This window comes from Agelaius phoeniceus, chromosome 1 (assembly GCF_051311805.1).
Source record: "Agelaius phoeniceus isolate bAgePho1 chromosome 1, bAgePho1.hap1, whole genome shotgun sequence".
NCBI classification, from domain to species: Eukaryota; Metazoa; Chordata; class Aves; order Passeriformes; family Icteridae; genus Agelaius; species Agelaius phoeniceus.
The window spans coordinates 106,550,095-106,568,072 of NC_135265.1; the positions used below are offsets into that span (position 1 = coordinate 106,550,095).

The 17,978-nt window shown below is 35.6% G+C and overlaps 1 protein-coding gene across 2 annotated transcripts in view; it reads right to left on the bottom strand.

Annotated features, from left to right (window-relative positions):
- Positions 1–17,978, bottom strand: part of ESCO1 (establishment of sister chromatid cohesion N-acetyltransferase 1) — a 33,172-nt gene that overhangs the window by 12,257 nt on the left and 2,937 nt on the right. For both annotated transcript variants that reach the window (XR_013183940.1, XM_054631017.2), the window contains exons 3-8: positions 17,648–17,846; positions 15,688–17,056; positions 14,935–15,046; positions 13,707–13,770; positions 11,551–11,665; positions 2,084–2,215 (exon numbers count right to left, since the gene is read on the bottom strand). Coding sequence is in view for 1 of the 2 variants with exons in the window: in XM_054631017.2 (XP_054486992.2) it covers positions 2,084–2,215; positions 11,551–11,665; positions 13,707–13,770; positions 14,935–15,046; positions 15,688–17,056; positions 17,648–17,844 (1,989 nt within the window). In the remaining variant the exon portion in view is untranslated. The remainder of the gene's footprint in view (positions 1–2,083; positions 2,216–11,550; positions 11,666–13,706; positions 13,771–14,934; positions 15,047–15,687; positions 17,057–17,647; positions 17,847–17,978) is intronic.

Consider the following 17,978-nt stretch of genomic DNA (forward strand, 5'->3'; position numbering starts at 1 on the left):
CCAAATGTCTAACCAAGGAGTTACCAGGACTTTCCCAGTAAACCCCCTGATGCTACTGTTCAGTTAACACTGTCAGGGCAAGTTAAAATTTCAATGCAGTTAACTACATACAAATATCCAGAAACCATCCTTCCAACAATCCCCACTAAAAACCTCCTAGCAAAACCAGGAAAATTAGCAATCATTCCAGTATTTCTGGATGACTAAGAATTAACAAGTAGTCACTTGGTGTACTAATTCACTGCCAAGAAGACTTATCTTAAATTGAAGTTATTTTCTAAGAGGAGGCGAGAATGTTTCTGTCACAATACTATCAACCAAGAACCAGTGACTTCAGATCAAATGACTGGTGGTAAAAACTCATCTATTTAGAATGGCAAAAGTTACTCATCCATGCAGAAAACAGTGTTAAGATTGTTAAGAGGGAAAAAAAAAACAGAGGGGAATTTGAAGACTCCTATGAGTTCTTCTTTCACCTCTTACTCTAGTTTCCATTCCAGAATAACCATCTAAATCATGGTTCTACAGTCATCTACAAAATACAACAAAAGTCTCAAAAGATTACAGAGAGACAACTCTTTACTCATTGAACTATACAAATAATTTGCTTGAGTACACATTGTTGGAAGTTTTAAGAAGATGGTTAGCAACTGAGAAAACAATAGGGAAAGCTTTTTTCAAATTAAAAGCATACGTAACTCTGTATGAAATTATTTATGGCTGGTTTAAGGCAGTCCACTCATTCACTTTCATGTTAATTATGTAGCTACCCTAGACATACATACAAGTGTGAGATTTAAGCTCTTTGAACTTCCAAAATATCTAAAACTTCAGTACAGCTTCTTACCTACATGAAGCTACTGAACTCATGTGCCAAAGAGCTTCTGTCCAAAAGAACTAAACATCATCTTCTGTGAATTATGTTTACATCTTTGGTAATATTCAAGATCTGAAAGCACTTGAATGGGTGGGGAGAGGGAGGACAAACAGGAATAAAATGGGGAAACGTGTTTTATGCTGCCATAATAATGTAGTGAGTCCCATCACAATTTCTGTCCAGTCCCACCCAACGATGCACCTAACGTGTATCAGAAGAGATCTTTCCAGATGTCCAGATAATTTGGCAAAAACTAACCAAGGACAGAATAAATACCAAAACTATTCACCAGAGACTTTCAAACACTTTAGGGATGAAGTTATGCCTTTATATCTGCAAACAGTGGGATAAAAGTATGGTTGAGATTTAAGAGTAGCCCAACAGCCATTTGGTGCCTACATGAAACAAATAGGTGGCCTCAGTTCAGTTATCCTGGAGGTCTTATCTACTCGAGTGTAGAGTACTGAAGGTAACATGTATGATAAGAAAATAGACTTTGTGGATTCTGTTCTGGATTTCAGACATGTGAACAGGCATTTCCTAGGTCTTGTAATATCAGCTAGTGTGAAGTAGCTGATTTTACAATTTACTTGAAATTACACAGAATTTTTCAAATCTGAGATTTAATGAGAGATACTCAGAGAAAGCATATATAATGAAATTTTCAAATAGGTATTTTAAAGATCACATTCTCATAAATTCAGTATAGCTTCTATATGCTATGAAATCGTATCAGTTGAATTCCTAAGCAGTGTTTCCTCAAATTACACACAATTAATGGAAAAGTAATTTCTAAGTCTTCTAAGATCACACACTTAAAAAAACACGACAGTCAGCCCTTCATCTAACTATTAAGTCAACTGCTGCTGTGAACACCAGTTGTAGAGAAACCTGTATTTAATACTTTCAGAACAGTGACATTCCTTTGTTTTCCTATCACTACCCTCACACCTCCCCAAGATCAGGTAATTGTAGCAGAAGTAATAATATGGCAATGAAACACCATTATTGTACTAACTATTTTTATACATAATATATAACCTGTCTACCATGGCTCTTAAAAACATTTATTTCCCAAAGTGGATGATTTATGCCCTACTGTGATAATCATTTATTAAAACGCAACTTAATGTAATATGAATTGTAACTAGTACAGAGCAAACAAAAGATGCTGTTTATGTCTTTTAAAAGAGAAGGTTTTCTTACCACATATTTAACAGCACTTATGAACTGGTTGTGGAATAACAGATGTTGGGTTTCATCCTCTGGATTTGACACAGTGTAAAGCATTCCACAAATATTACAGGAAATAGCACCAAATCTCTTCTGTCCTCCATCCTATTAAAAAAAAACAAAACCAAACCAATAACCCACAAAGGAGGAACTTATCAATTCTTTGCACAGTAAATACAATCAAACAGAACTTTCAGGTTTGAATCAGGTATCCCTCCTAATAGCACATCTCCTGGAAACTCAACACAAAGACTAAAATGGGGTGAAATAGGAGAAACAAGCACAGAATTTAGAATTTCATCTTTCAACAACCCATATACCCTTAAAAGGCACAGGCATCAATCACAAGGCAAACTCTACCTTAAAAATAGTAGCTCCACCCCCATTACTCTTGAACAAATTACTTTTATTCTGTGACATATAAAGAACAAAGATTTCTTCCTTCATTTCACCATCTGCTGAAATATAAACATCTTCCACAAAGAAAATTCCCATATCCAGCCCCACACTACTTGGTTTTTCCTACACTTCTGCTGCCGCCTTTGGTTGTGAGCTGCTTTGAGGTAGGCCACAGGTGAGCCATTTTCCTTAAAGTCTGGAAGCTTATCATAAAAAACAAAAGTTATGGAAAAAACTATTAAGATCAGCAATATGTCTGCAACAGCTGATCACTACCTTCTTTGGTTTTTAATAACAATCAAATGTTTCAAAGCAATTTTTGAGATACTGCATAGCAGCTACACTGCAAATGGAAAATCATACCACTTATGACTTCTAGGTTCTCCTGCTACTCTATATGCAAGCAATACCAAACTCGTGGTGCTACCCAGTACCTACTGCTTTATGTTTATGCATTAGAAGTGTTATTAATCTGGGAACATGCTGAGATTTTGGAGTCAGTGCCTAATGAAGAGTGAAGTATCAGGTGCTGGGGTTGCCTTTTGCAAAGAACAAGAGAATACCAGTTAGAATAAAATCTCTAGCCAAAAAAAGCATGTTTTAGTCACAGCTTAATGCTCAACTACTTTTCTTCCTCTTTAACTACATCTGGAAATTGAGCTTATATAAGCAACAATAAATGTCAGTTTTAATTTATTTTAACATACATCACAAGCAATAGAGAAATAGGAACTTGCTGTATACTCTAAACTAGTATACTACACAAGCAAAAAGAGATTTGAGGATGTTTTTTAACATTAAATTTATCTGTGTGCACAATTTGCAAGGAAACAGATCACATGAACGTAGTATTGTTTTCTAAGAGCTGAAAATATTCACAGTTAAAAAAACCCCTACTTTACAGAAGAAAGCATTTTGCAACACAAAAGTGTTTACAAAATATTTCCTATTCCTTCCATCTTCAAAGACACATCTACTAGCTAAAGAACAGTTCAATTCTCTACACAACACAGCTTGATTTCAAAGATATATTAGTGCCATCTAAAGTGTAGGTACCAGTTTTTTTCCACGAAGAGACTAAAGGCACAACAGGCCAGACAAACTCAGAGTTGAACATCTCCTTAGGAGCACATCTATGGAACTTAGCCAAAAGAAAGAAGCTGAATCTGGGAAGTCATTGCTTTAACCATACATCAATGTACAGATCCCTATCATATACAAAAGGAGAAACAGGAGTGCATGATGTTTCTGAATGAAAAGGGAAAGATGAACCCTGAGGTTAGATTTGTCAAGTCAGAATAAGATGAGCTTTCTAGAAGTCCAAAAATTGAACCAAACACATTTTATTTCACTTGCAGATTTCCTTTAAAGCAGCAAAACAAAGTACCCAACAAAAACAAAGTAGCCACCAAAAGACACTACATTTCAAGGCTTAATACAAGAAAGTTAAAAAAGGCAGTGCAGCTGACTATCTGAATATGAACCCACTGAACCAGATTTAAGAATCCTACCTTGAAGATAGAGAACATATCCCCTACACCTAGAGTAGGATAAGTGAAAAGGAAGTGTATTTTGATGCTTGGAATAATTGTCAAAAAAACACCTCCACCACTTAAATTAGAAAACTGCCTACATAAAGCAAGGCTTAAGTATTGGTACTGCATTAAGACTCATGACACAATTTCTGCTCAAATCATCAAGAAGCTAAAGGGATTAAACTAACCTGTAAGTTTACTATCAAAAAAATCTCAAGCCAAAGAAACCCTAATTATGCAGGAAGTAATCAGAAAACTCAAGGCAAGGATGTCCTCAAAGCTGTCCAGCTCCCTAGCTCACCCTATCTTGCCTAGTCAATACAAACATTGTTTTGCCAGTTTCCAGGAACAGATTAGTTCCATGGTTTGCAATCAGACTTTCTCAGATGTTGCTGGTATCAGTGACTTTGAGTTTTGCAGGGGGAGATTTTTGTTTGGATTTTTTTTTTAAGGATTTCACTGATATTACTATTCTACACATGTTCAGTTGTATCAATGAGCTACCCACAGAGGTTAATATGAAAACCCTGTTTCATCAATTATCAAAAAATACACATTGTAGTATATAAAGCAATCTTTTGAACTCTGTACCCCCAAAAAATGTGGACTATAGCCTTTAGGGAATATTTCACAGTCTCCTGAAGACAAGGAAGAAGATTTTTGTGTAACTGAAGTACTATTTCAAAGCCACAGCACAGGACATAACGCTTCAGGCAAAAATTAAACGCAGAAGGTTTAAAATCTAATACAGACTGCAACAACAAAAAAGGACATGCAAAATAAAGTCAGGAATTATGATGAATGCATGTTGTACTTCAACAAAACAGCTACAGGATGACTATTTTTAAAGTGATGTCATTGCATAAGCAAAAGTGGAAAGGGCATGCATCGAGAGGAAAAAAGTGCTCCCAAATCATAATACTGCATTAAAGCTTGCAGACCTTTCTAATGGGAAGAGATCAACAACAACAACCACCCAAAAAACAAAATGAAACAACTCCAAAAAAACCAAAAAATCAAACCAAACAAAAAACCCCAAACAAAACAAAACCAGAAACAAAAAAAGAAAAACCAAACCCCTACAACCTAGGAGCACCTTCTGTACTATGTATGAGAGTAAATGTAACAGGGATTTGAAAGTGAAGGGGTGGAATCTTCTGAGCAAGCATCAGATACTGAAAAATAAAGTGCTGACTTGTCACAACTAAAAAAAATTGGAAGAGGTTTGACTCCCAGAACTTAATGTTTTTCAGAGCAACAATATTCAGGAAAAGGTGGGTTTTCAGGCAGAAAAAAATGTTGTTATTCCATTTACAACTCAGTTTTCCAAATAACAATAAAGAGAAAAAATACTTTTACCTCTTAAGCAAATTCTGCACATGTACATGGCAATTAATTCCAGTATCTCAGGCAATCCCTAAAGTACAGGATATCCTTTATGTTTTAAGGCTAACTGTAATTGAACATTGAGACAATACTGCCTTAACTCCAGAAGGTTTCTTAATTCTGTGATAGAAAGAAAAGTCTTACCAATATCTTCTTTGAGAAGATGCATGTCTGCTGATCCTCCATATGTGCAATAAGGAACCCTGCAAGCAAAAAAGGCATTTGGTGCCTCTGTAGGAGATGAAAAGGGGCCTTTTTTTTTTCTTCCTTCCTTTTCTGTCTCTTCAGTCACAGACTGGGTCACCTCCTTCTTGATTACCTAGTATTAGTTAGAGGAAAACTGCTTTTTCCTCTTTTCCTCTAGCCTTTTCACAGAACAAAGAATAAAGCCTAGCCAGAGAAACAGGCAGGCTGAAAAGGAAATACAAGAAATGCAGGAAGAAACAACACAAAGATTTTGGGGCTCTCCACAGAAAATTAAAAGGTCAAAGAATGCTACTTCAGTGAAAGATGCATTCAAGGCTGAAACTGATGGATAGATCCCCTTGCTGACCAGGAGGATCAGAAGACATGTCCCAACTCAGAATAAAAATAAAAAATAAAATCCAGTCTTCATTTTGAACAAAAAACCCCAACCAACCAAGAAAAAAATTTAAAAAATCCCAACCAATCACCAGTGCCCATCTTCCTTACAAAGCTATTTTAACAAAAGAATATAAATCAACTTCAAGCTTTCAAAGCTGTGATACATCTAATTTTCCTTAGCATATTTGAAAAAAAAAATGGAGGGTCATTATCCATCATGAAATTATATCTTCACTGGTTGTTGGCTAAAGCAATATGAAAAGCAATACAAAATAAGAAAATAAATCTGTGCAGGATTTACGATGGACAGGCAATCCATTCTGAACTCATATAAAAATACTGAGCAGGACTATTACAGAAAGTGTTCTGATGAGCACAGGTTTTGGCTTGGATAAGGTTAATTTCCTTCACAGCAACTGCACTGGTACTGTGTATTAGATCTGTGACCAAAGAGGGCTGATAACACAGGGATGTTTTAGCTACTGCTGCACAGTGCTTACACAGCATTCAAGGCCTTTTCTGTTTCTCACACTGCTGTGCCACTGAAGAGGAGGGGGGTGCCAACAAGTTGGGAGGTGACAGAGCCAGGACCAGCTGATCCCACCTGAGCAGAGGGGTATCCCATGCCATATGGCATCCTGCCGAGCAGTAAGAGCTGGGGAAAGAGGGAGGAAGGGGAGGATGTCTGGAATTAATGGAATTTGTCTTCCCAATAGTTACACATGATGAAGAGAAGGCTGAACATCTGCAAGCTGACAAACAGCAGTGAACGAATTCCTTCTTTTGCTTTGCTTGCACGCACAGCTTTTGCTTTACCTGTGAATCTGTTCTCCCCCATCCTACTTGGGGCCGATGAGGGAACAGCTGCATGGTGCTTAGCTGCCTGCCAGGGCTAACCCAGAGCTCCATGTTAGCAGCCTTGGTGCCCGAATTCCTGTAGCAGCTCAGTTACAAAGCATTCTCACCTCCCTTCAGGACAAAGGACACCAAGTACAACCCACCTGAATTTGCAAGACAAAGCTGGGTTGCTGCAGAGGAGAAGAAATGGGAAGAGGTGATAATAAGAGAAGATACTATCCCTGTAAGAAGAGAGCACCATTTGTGTGGAAAGAAATAAACCTGCTCACAACTACCAAAATCCCTCCCTTTGGCATATGAAGTAGTCACTGTCTCGTTTTCTCTGGGCTTAGAGGACAGGAGAGAGGCAGTACTTAACTAATGAGAACAATTAAAGATTGCCTAAAAGCCATTCTCTGAATCTTCAGAGAAATTGCCTAACCAGACTATACCAGTTTAGGGAAAAAATAGCAACTTTAAATGATTGCTATGTAAGTTTCTTCACGAATTATTCTCTTAAGAAATTACTCTTACACTTACTCACCTTAAAGAAAAATACTTTTTTCATATATAACCTATTTCAGTCAAGCAGGAAACTATGCTCAACTTCAATCAAAATGTAAGAAAAAATTCAAACATGATATCCAAATGTGTAAACTGGATTAACATGTATATCACATCCCCTTGTAGCACCAAATCAAACCTCAGAATCAAAAACACCTTCCATCAAGCAATCCTGATCCATGCACTTGATGATACTTATAAGGATCAACTACATTTAATCACATTTGCTGGCATCCAGGCATTAACTCAAGAGTTCTAGAAAGGCAAAAAAGTCCCCGTAACTCAAAACTATCCTTCTATCACTTCAGTGATTTGTTTTCACTGTTCATTCATTTTAGATGTGCTTTCCTAAAACTGGTAACTTATTTTCAAACTAGTCAAATGCAAAGGAACAAACCTCAAAATGGAACAAGTATCCCTGTGCTTCACAGGTAATCATTTAGGAGATTTCTTTGTAGCATGAATGCTTTTATCGATTCTTATTTTTATGGTCAAAGTTTTGTCCTAGGTCTGAGAGGTAAGCAGAATTTTTACAGGACAAAAACAACTGACTTTCCTTGTCTTGCTTGTACAGCATCTCTCATTTGATGAAAACTGAGAACACATGCTTTGTGCATTTGTATTTCTTTCCATTTCAGAATTTAAAGGAACAGATGATTTCATATTCAAGTTCTCATATTTGCAAATCACATTCAAGTAACTGCAAAGTCAAAAACAATTTTAGTGCATTATTCTACAAAGCTTCCTATGGTGCTTCATGCAACCTGACAACCTACCAACTGAACATTTAAATGAAGTGTAAGAGGGTGAAGTTCACAAATATTCAGAACAGACTATTTCACCAAACACCAAGTCATGGATTGGAACACAATGAATTTTTAGCCTTGATCTTAATTTCTTTCCCCCAAGAGTAAGGAAAGAAAGAGAGGGATTTCTTTCCCCTAAAAGAGATCATTTCAGACTCTCTTTAGTCTGAACCTAAGTCTTTGCATATCACTTCAAACAGCACTGTTTTCTGGCACTGCTTGCCTTATGAAGTGTCTTGGAGCATTAGATGCTTTTCTGTTCTCAGCTAAGTTCTATGCTCTGAAGAGACTTGCTTTTTAAGATGTGTGACAGCAAGCAAATCTGAACAGAAAAAAACCCATCATTTGCCTTAGATGTACTTCTACAAAATGAGATAATTTTATGTTTGAAAGCTGCCCAGATAACTAGATGATGTGTATTAGGAAAGAAAACGGTGCAAGTGAAGCTACTAAGTATTTCTTCTACAAACAGAATTTGTGTTGTTTTACTTCTGTTACTCAAATAGCCTTAAAGCTTGTTAAAGATTATATTACTTAAGAAAAAAAAGAAAATTAATCTATTCATTCTAGTAACCATATGGGAGAAGAAGGAAGCTAAGATACATCTTTAAGGATTAAATATAAAAAGCCCAAAGCATATTGTGAAAAACAAAGCCCAGTTTTACCACAACACATCTCTAAATATAGCTCGGGGACCAAAAAGATTAGAATACACAGACAATACTGTAACATTCCAGACTCCGAGCCTCAGATACCGCAAAAAATTGAAAAGGACAAGTGTCAAACTTTTATATAAAAGACAAGGAAAATTCAGCAGCAAACGAGCAGCAAAACAAAAATTGTTCATTATGTCACTAGTCAAATAAAAAATTAGTTTTCAGCTTTGGTTACAAAATGAAAAAAGGATTCTGTACATACATTAAGATGGACTGGCTTGACACATCTCCAAAAGAATCAGATCTCATACTGGAGAGCACTAAATTGCATCTTGCAGGCATTTAGTTTTTTTTAAAAGTGTAACAAAGCTCTAATTAAATGTCTCTTGCTAAGAATAAAAGCATGACTTCCCAACTTTGCTCAAGGTAAAGAACAATGAAACTCCTTCTCTTAATACACCATGCCAGAAACTTGAAATAAAAATGATTTCTAGCTATTAACTATAATTTTTAGACACTATAAATGCTAATTTAAGTGATTTGACCTTGCATAGTAAGACTGCTCTCCACATAGGAGAAATTTCAATCTCAGCAGTTTTTAAACCAAATTACTAATTTCTCTGTTCTCACAGGAGCATTGTGGAACTACATAAACACCTTTGAAAATAATTACTACTAATAACAGAAAAATAAGCCCAGCCATTCAGAATCCACCTCTTAAAAACTCACCATGGTTTTGCAAGCAAAACCATCAATTACAAAAAGTACCACATTTTATTATATGCATTTAATCCCAAATATTTTGAGTATTTGTAGGAGGGAAGTCTCGTAATTTAGACGTTAATTTAGCCACTTTTCACCCCTAGAAGCTGGCACAAACTATTCTAAACATAGCTATGTCTCATCCCCACTGTAACCAAGGTCAAGGACAGTATTTAACAAAGTGGCTTAACTAATATTTGGGTTCTTCTACATGTTTTGACAAAAGAGCAGTTTTCCCCAAGGTAAAAGAATAACAGACCAATACTCTAGCTAATGTTGTCTTGGTAAACTGAAATATAGGCATTATTAAAATTCCCTTTCCACACAATAAAAAGCTTACTCTGAACTCAATGAAATCAAAGTGAATTGGATTTGCATCAAGTGCTGAAATATGTAAGATATTGTGAAGCTGTTACACATTTAGAAATTAAATACCCACTTGCATTTTCCAGAAATACACATAGAAAACCACAAAACAACTCTTTCCCGTTCTTCCTCATTTTCTCCATTGTTCTTCATCAATGAACCTTTCTTAAAAATTTTGCTTGGTAAATAGCTTTTATTGTTGTATACCTGAAGAAAAAAATACTCTCCTAATTCTAGCTGAACATAAGGATACTACCAGCATAGTCAGTAACTTGCAAAAAATCTCTTTGTATAAAAAACACTGCAAAGAGCTACACAAGCCCTCTTCAGTAGCCAAGCAGGAAGTTCTGTATTTCTTCATGTCAAAGATCCTAGCAACTTTTCAGGCAAGTTCTATCACTGTATGAGTAAAAATTAAGTTAAGTTTCACAGAAAGAAAAGGGATATTCTGACAGACCTTTTAATGTAGTTAAGATATTTAATAACTCATTTTAATTCTGTTGGTAAAATGGATTTCAAAGAGACAGTAACTGAAATACCTCTTAAATGTTAGACACAGTTCAGTTATTCTGTGGCTGGGCATTCACATGCCTAGATTTGTATAACATCAGACAACCAGAGGATATATTTATCACTTTAGATCTTAGAAGCTCTGATTTTAAAATACCTCAGTATGGATATAACAGAGTGTTCAGAATTCATTTGGTTCTATTTCAGTTAATATTTTCACATGTATAATCCATGTATTACATGAAAGAAGAACAATTTAGTAACACATCCTACAATAAATGTTAGAGGTATAATTTCATAAGAAAACTCCTTCCTTCTTAATGGCCTGGATTCATCTCCCTCTCCAGCTCTTCATTTCTCAAGGATTATCTGACATGTGCATTATTGAAAACACAAACCAAAACAAAATCAGAAACTCCAACTGTCTCACAATCAAGTTGTGTGATCCTACACGACAACAAAACAACTGTGTCACTCCCCTTCTCATTTCACATTTTCTTGTTACCTGTATTTAGTAGCTAATAGCCAAAAGGGTAAGAATAAATAACCCAAGTGGTACTACTGCTTAAAGAGTATGGTAAAAATACATGCATGCACTGGGAAATCTTCAGGTTGGTCTCAGAAGAATGGACGCTTAAATGACGCAGGAACAAATCTGTTGATAATAATTCTGTACACGATCTACCAGATGAACCTCCCCCTATAATTCTGAAATTTTAAGAAACTGAGAATTTACACCTAAGTAAAGGCATATTCACTCTCCCTGCCTATTTTCAATGAAAAACCATTCTATTTAAAAACTGCAGAAACTTACTTTAACAAGAAATGTAAAACATTAAGGTTTGCTGACACCATTTTCCCATCAACACTGAATGGCAATCTAGTACAGGTTCTACTTTTACAAGTCATTTAAACAGTGATAAGTAGTATGAATAAGTAACGATTTTTAGACAAGTTCGTTAAACCACAGCACTGCAAATTCAGAGGTAATTTCTTCAAGAAGCTCTAAGCCTTTCTAAAAGGGTATTACTTACTGTGATCAGCTGCTTATCACCATCTTTTCCTGCTTCTTTTAGCTTCTGAATAGGTTCCTCAGATGATGGCAAGTTACTGCATTTTGATGCTAATGAAGGATTTGACAATGGAGCCCTTGAAATACAAATATATTTCATGTTAAAAATGGAACTGCTTATACACGTCATGCTAGATACTCAAAACTTTGTGATTAGTACAAACTTTACCAAGATGCAAATCCAAATTAATTAAATAAAATACAGTCCTGGCATATTTTAATGTGCAAATCAAATGGAAAAATAAGGAAATAAAAAGATTAATCAAAAACACAGTCTTTAACTAGCCTAATTACAAGGCTTTTTTGGTTTCTGGAAAAAAAAATTATTATCAAGTGTGTAGGCTTGCCTCAACCATTAATACCAGCATTTAAAAGAGGCACTATCAGAGCATGACCAATGGTGCCTAATGCTTTGTATTTCCAAAGTAAGATTTAGGTATCACACATCAGGCTGCTAAAGCAGACCATGCAAATATATTCTCACAAATCTAAGTCAGATGTCAAATCCCTACAATTCAAACTTGTCCTCTTCTAACAGGTGGCAGTGAAGGGAGGAAGACCCAAGGAATAAATGCATCAGTATCACTGCAATCTTACTCAGTTTAAACCTCTCCTTGTCATAGCTGAAAGAAACACTGGAAAATAAAATAAACTATCACCAAAACCATTCTATGAACGTGCTCCTATATTCAGGGGGAAAAAGTGACATTTGTTCCAGGTTTGGATAAAACTCGTAGAGACTGCCAAAGCAAAGCACACACAAAAATACACATACTTCAACTAGGTATTTACATATTTTTCTGTTTCTGAACAAACTTAATTGTGGCACCTCCTGTAGCACAGGCAGCAGGTTAATCCAGTGAGCTTTTTAAAAAATTAACTCTTCCAGACATTTTTAAAACAGCATTTTGTGCTAAATCAGGAGTAATTTTTTTATTCCTTTCATGTGCCCTAAAATTGCCTTATATAGCTACTTCAAGGTTTGCCTTTTCCTACAAAGCCCTAAAGAGAGCTACATGGTAGATATGCACACAGGTAACAGATTACTCTATTTTATGGCAGGATTACCACAGGAAGAATGATGGCTTAAATCTTGGATATCATATAGAAAGCAGGGTAAGAAAGGTCTCAGAATTAAAATATATATCCAGATTAATAGTAAAGTGATATGAGCTTGTTCAGGTAATAAAGGTACTAAATTTAAGTATATACCATAAACCTGTTTGGCAGTTGAGAATAAAAATATAAAGAATCAAAGTTATTGCAGTGCTTATCAGTACATTTTAAACTACTCATTTAACTAGTTTGCATCTACCTTACCAATCATCTTCTGTGAAGTTCCATAGTAGTAGAGTTTTTCAACATGTACAAAAGGGCTGGTTAGTCAAAATTGTTAATCTGGCTTCAGAGAGGTGTACTGAAAATTACCTGAAACATTTCTTCTTGTCCCCATTATGAATATAGAACACAGTAACAACACACTGACCACTGCTGCTGCTCAAGGTATCAGGTACAAAGAAATTTTTGTCTTAAGCTTGTAATTGGCTAAAACCAGAGCCTATGTCAGAACTGCTCAAAAATGGTAACAGTCAATGTGATTAAGGCTAAAATACAAACTTGAACTGTAAGACAAATTTAGTACTAAGAACTTTTTAAAATGGCTGCTGACATTTCACAGCAATCACAAAATTCTGAATTAAACCTCCTCCTCCTCACCTAAAAAAGTTCACACGTACAACACTCCCATAGTACAAGGACTAGAAAAACTCCTCCAGATGTAAGTGAAATAATTCGGTACATGAAAATCACATGGCAAATCCTTCCCCTACTCCCTGGTTCTCATCTGATTTGAGGAAGAAACCAGTATAAATGTTTTCCCAACTTTGTTAAATAATACTTCTTGAAATAAATGTGCAGCTACAAATATCTTAATTATTTTCTTACCAAAGCAAAATCATCCCTAAACAATAGGATAAAATGAAAGTCTGTTTTTCCAAAGGACAAGTCACTTATTTGAAACTGAAAACTGAGGCTGGGAGGAACTGTTTTATAATAAATTCTTTCATAACTCTATCCATGCAAGGTTACTGTAATTTCATAATGTATGAAATACCATACCTGTTCTCAGATTCAGAAGTTTGACTTGTTACTGAAGTTTGCATCAACTGTGTGGGAGCCAAATCTACAATTAATCAAAGATTATAACTTCATTATAAAGTTTTTAGTTGCAAAACAAATTTGAGTTACACAAACAGTAATTTTCAAAAAAGATATTCAAAACAATTTTGCAATCTGTTCATGGCCAATAAAAAAATATTCAAGTTTGAGGCAGTATTCACATGTTTCTCCAAATATACTTTAGAAAAAAGGCATTTTTCTCCAACATTTTGACAGCAGTTCTGCAGGACAGTTTGCCAGAAGCTAAACAAAGCCAGCAGTAAACTACACAGGAGTTTAAATATGTTTACACTGACACACATATAAATAGCTGTCTGTATTTTATTAGAATCATAAATGTACAGTATGCCCCCATCTGAGGCATGTTCTACAACACTTAAGGAAAAGAAACAATCAAAAACAGCAAAAGAAAGAATTTTTTTTAAATTCTGTAACAGAAATGAAGAGTAGTTACCCTTCAGAAGTATCCTACAATGACAGGCAAAAAACTCCAGCTATTTAGTAAAGCTAGATAATAATACAGTGCACTCAAACTAAGGGTCAGATTAAAAAAACACATGAAAATCCAAGAACATACCCCTCACCACTAAGAACAGAAAAAAAAAATAATGAAGAGACAACTTAGTGATTTATTGACAGTATTTCTTAGTCAAATGCACTTCAGTCAAAATATTCACATCACACTCATCATAAACTTTGACAAACTGCATTCACATGCTGATAAATGAAGACTACATAATAAAAACAGGGGAGTGATTATTCAATCAATAATTTGGTTAAAATCAAGTAGAAAATTTTAGAAGAAACAAATGTAGATACTTATTCAAAGGAAACAGAGCAGAGAATTAACAAAAACCAAGCCAAGAGAAGAAGCCAACTGAAATATGCAAGCTTTACTGCTTTATTACATGGAAAAGGAAAGAATTTGGTTGGGTTTCTCCTCTTTCCTACTCCACAGCCCAGAGAAGAAAGCACATTTCAGTGCTACTCAAGTGGCCCTGGGTGTGACACAAAGGAACACAAAACCCCCTGGTCAGAAGTTCCAACTCCTGAAGTTTAGCTCTGCACCAGCTAAGCCTTAGTCTGTGAACCATTCCTCTTAAAGGGAGACTTATCCTTCCTACAGAACTGAACAAACCAAGTAGAGAAATCTGCAGTAGAGCATTACCTTGAGGCTCACTTTCTCTGGGTTCTTTTTTTAATTGTTTTGGTGGTCTAGGAGCTGTAACACACTTTACAGGAGAACTTTCTGGACTTGATTCCAAATGTAATCGAAAGTTCTAAGCAAAAGAGAAAACATTAAATTAAAAAATGTCCAAATTATTCAATGCTTTTAAGCAATTAATAAAACCTCTAATTGAACTAAGTATTACAATTTTGAATACAGCGTCAGTTTTATGTTAATTTAAGTAGACAAAATGCAACTTATTAGCTAGTCTATAATGAAGTTTGTGATATTAATTTCAAAAAATCTTTTTCATTTTATATATAAGCTTGTAAAATATTTTCTATAGAGTACAGTTATCCTTAAAATCCTAAATTTTAGTAGAAACCCATTCAGATAAAGAAATGAGAGGAAAACAAGTTCATTTACTCCAAAGGTGTAATACACCTTTGCAAAACAAAACAGTTAGAGAAGCTGAAGTGTCCATATGAATCCATACAACCTTTGGCTCCAGCACAAAATTTTATTGATCAACATTTAGTTAAACAACAGAATCTAGGAGGGTGAAATCAATTAATTTTTCAGCTTACTATCACCCATCTCTAAAAATACAGCAGTAAATTTCTAATACATTTGAAAATTTTAAGTTCCTGTAAAGGAAAGTCATTGTTAAAACAATTCTGAGCATGGGATTCTCAGAAAACAGAATAGATTTAGAACACCCTCCCACTATCCACCATAATTAAAATAACTTACCTCATCTGGTCTTGGCTCACATAAATGTTTTGTCAAGTTAGGCAACAGACCATTTTCTGCACCTTTCCTTGTGGGCTGCTTTGTTTCTAATGTCACTTCTTTAGCTTCAGCTCTTTCAGATGAAGGATGTGATTTCTCCTGTGCACAAGCTGTACTTTCATTCTCAAAGAGTCTTGTTGACAGCTTGCCTTGTGCCTTTGAAAGCTCTGCCTCTGCAGCCATTTGACTTGCCTCTGAAACTTCAGGGAAATCTTTTAAAAAAGGAAGCCTGGGGACATTTGGAAAATTTGAGTTACTTTGCTTGACATTACTAGCTTTCAGCAATTTAATTTTGGTCCATTTAGAGTTTTTGTTTGAGGAGTTATTTCTACCATTCAGAGTGCATTTGACAGGCATTGCTTTTTTGCTAGGGAAAAACCGTTTGCACTGAGTACTTTGACTGGGTTCTTTCTGAGTAAGCATTTCACTTTGCTGTAACTGTGTGTCATCATGCTTCTCTTCTGCTTTGCTATCCTCTGCATTAGGGGAATCTTTTCTCACTTCCACTGTATCTGACTCAATTTCACCTGCAATTTCTTCACAAAGTTCAAGGATGCTCACCCTTTTGGATTTTGCATCGTTCTCTGGTTGGTCAGCCACGTTTGTCTCACTTACAGATGGCTGTGAAGTATTTTTTGGTTTTGTACTGGGTTTTATGTTCTGATGTGTTTGTTGCTTTTCCTTAGATGCTGAAGGATTTGGCTTAAGAGAATCAGTTTCCACTTTCTTTGTGTTGCTAGAATTCGGAGATACATGGCCCACTTGGTCTTTCTTGACTTCCTCAAGACTCTCAGCAGGACATGACGAGGACCCTTGAACACTTTGTTGAAAGCTACTGGAATTATCCTTTTTATTGTCTGCTTTGCACTTTTTCTCTTTCAGAGAGCTGGTCACTCCTACACGTATTTCTTTATCCTCATTTTTATTGTTTGGCTTTATCTTTGTGTTTTTCTGTTCCGTTTTCCCTCCAGCAGATTTCAGTGGTTTTGCTGCAACACTGTGAGTCTGTTTTTTTGCCTGGCTACTGTGCTTAACTTCTGGAACTTTTTCTTCTTTGACTTCTCTGCTGCGCAGGGATCTTGCTGGAACATGCACATGTGTTAACTGCTGCAGTCTCTGTGATCTCCTCGTTACTGGCTCATTTGGTGCAATTAAGCATTTTGACTTGGAAATTTCTTGCACAGATTTTTTCTGGCATACCTCCTTATTTTTTGCAGATTTAGGCTGCTGCTGTTGAACTGTTTTGCCAGGTATTGTTTTATTATTTGAGTTGAGTGCTGATGATCTTGTAGTCATGCGTGTTCCTACTTCAGGTTCATTGGTGTTATTACTGAAAGAGTCAAATAATATTTTTTTCAGCATCAAGAAAGTACAATCTGTCGTAAGATTCTTTTCATTCCTCCTCTGGCTCTTGCTTTTCTTTTTAAAAACACTGGATCTTACACTCTCAGTATTTTTGGAATAATTTGCTCAAGAATTATCCCAAAAGGCGGTCACTTCCACCTAGTTACTATTAAGTGCTGTATTTAATGTTTTTTAGGCATGGCAAGACTGAACTATGAACCCCAGATCAATACTTTATAACATTTCTAGAAGTTTTTAATCACTGATGCTTGTGACTTTCAAATGAAGTATGAGTTACATATATACAGATAAATAATATTAGATTTACTTTTCCTTCAGAAACTTTTTTGAAGGAGGTCTTTCTTGATTTCAAGGCACTCAGATGGTTGCAGGGAAAACTCATGTAGCAGTCAGCATACATAATGATTTAAATCTGATCTCCCTTCTAGCACTATTTAACTATTTACTGAATAATTCAGTAAATAGTTTTAAGTCAGATTCCCTCTGCTTATATTGTTTCTGCACTAATGTAGTCTATCAAGATAATGCAGAATGATGTAATTTTTTTGTCACTGACCTGTTTGGTTTGACAGAGGTTTTGAGCACAGCTTTCTCCTGCACTGCACACTGACTGGGCTTTGATTTATTTGAGCCATGTTTTGTATCCGACACTTCTTTTTCCTTCTTTGACAAAGATGGTTTGCTGTTCTTGTCCAGCTTTGGACGTTTAGCAGAAGGTTCTACTAACGTAGACTTCCTTTTCTGAGCTGCCATTTCTGTAAAAAAACAAGCAACTCAGCTTTGAGACTCTTTGCCAAATATCATAACTTTTCATTTTTATATATTCACTTTCCTTTTACAGCCAGATCATGCTGTGATCAGAAAGTAAATCATTAAAGCAATCTCAA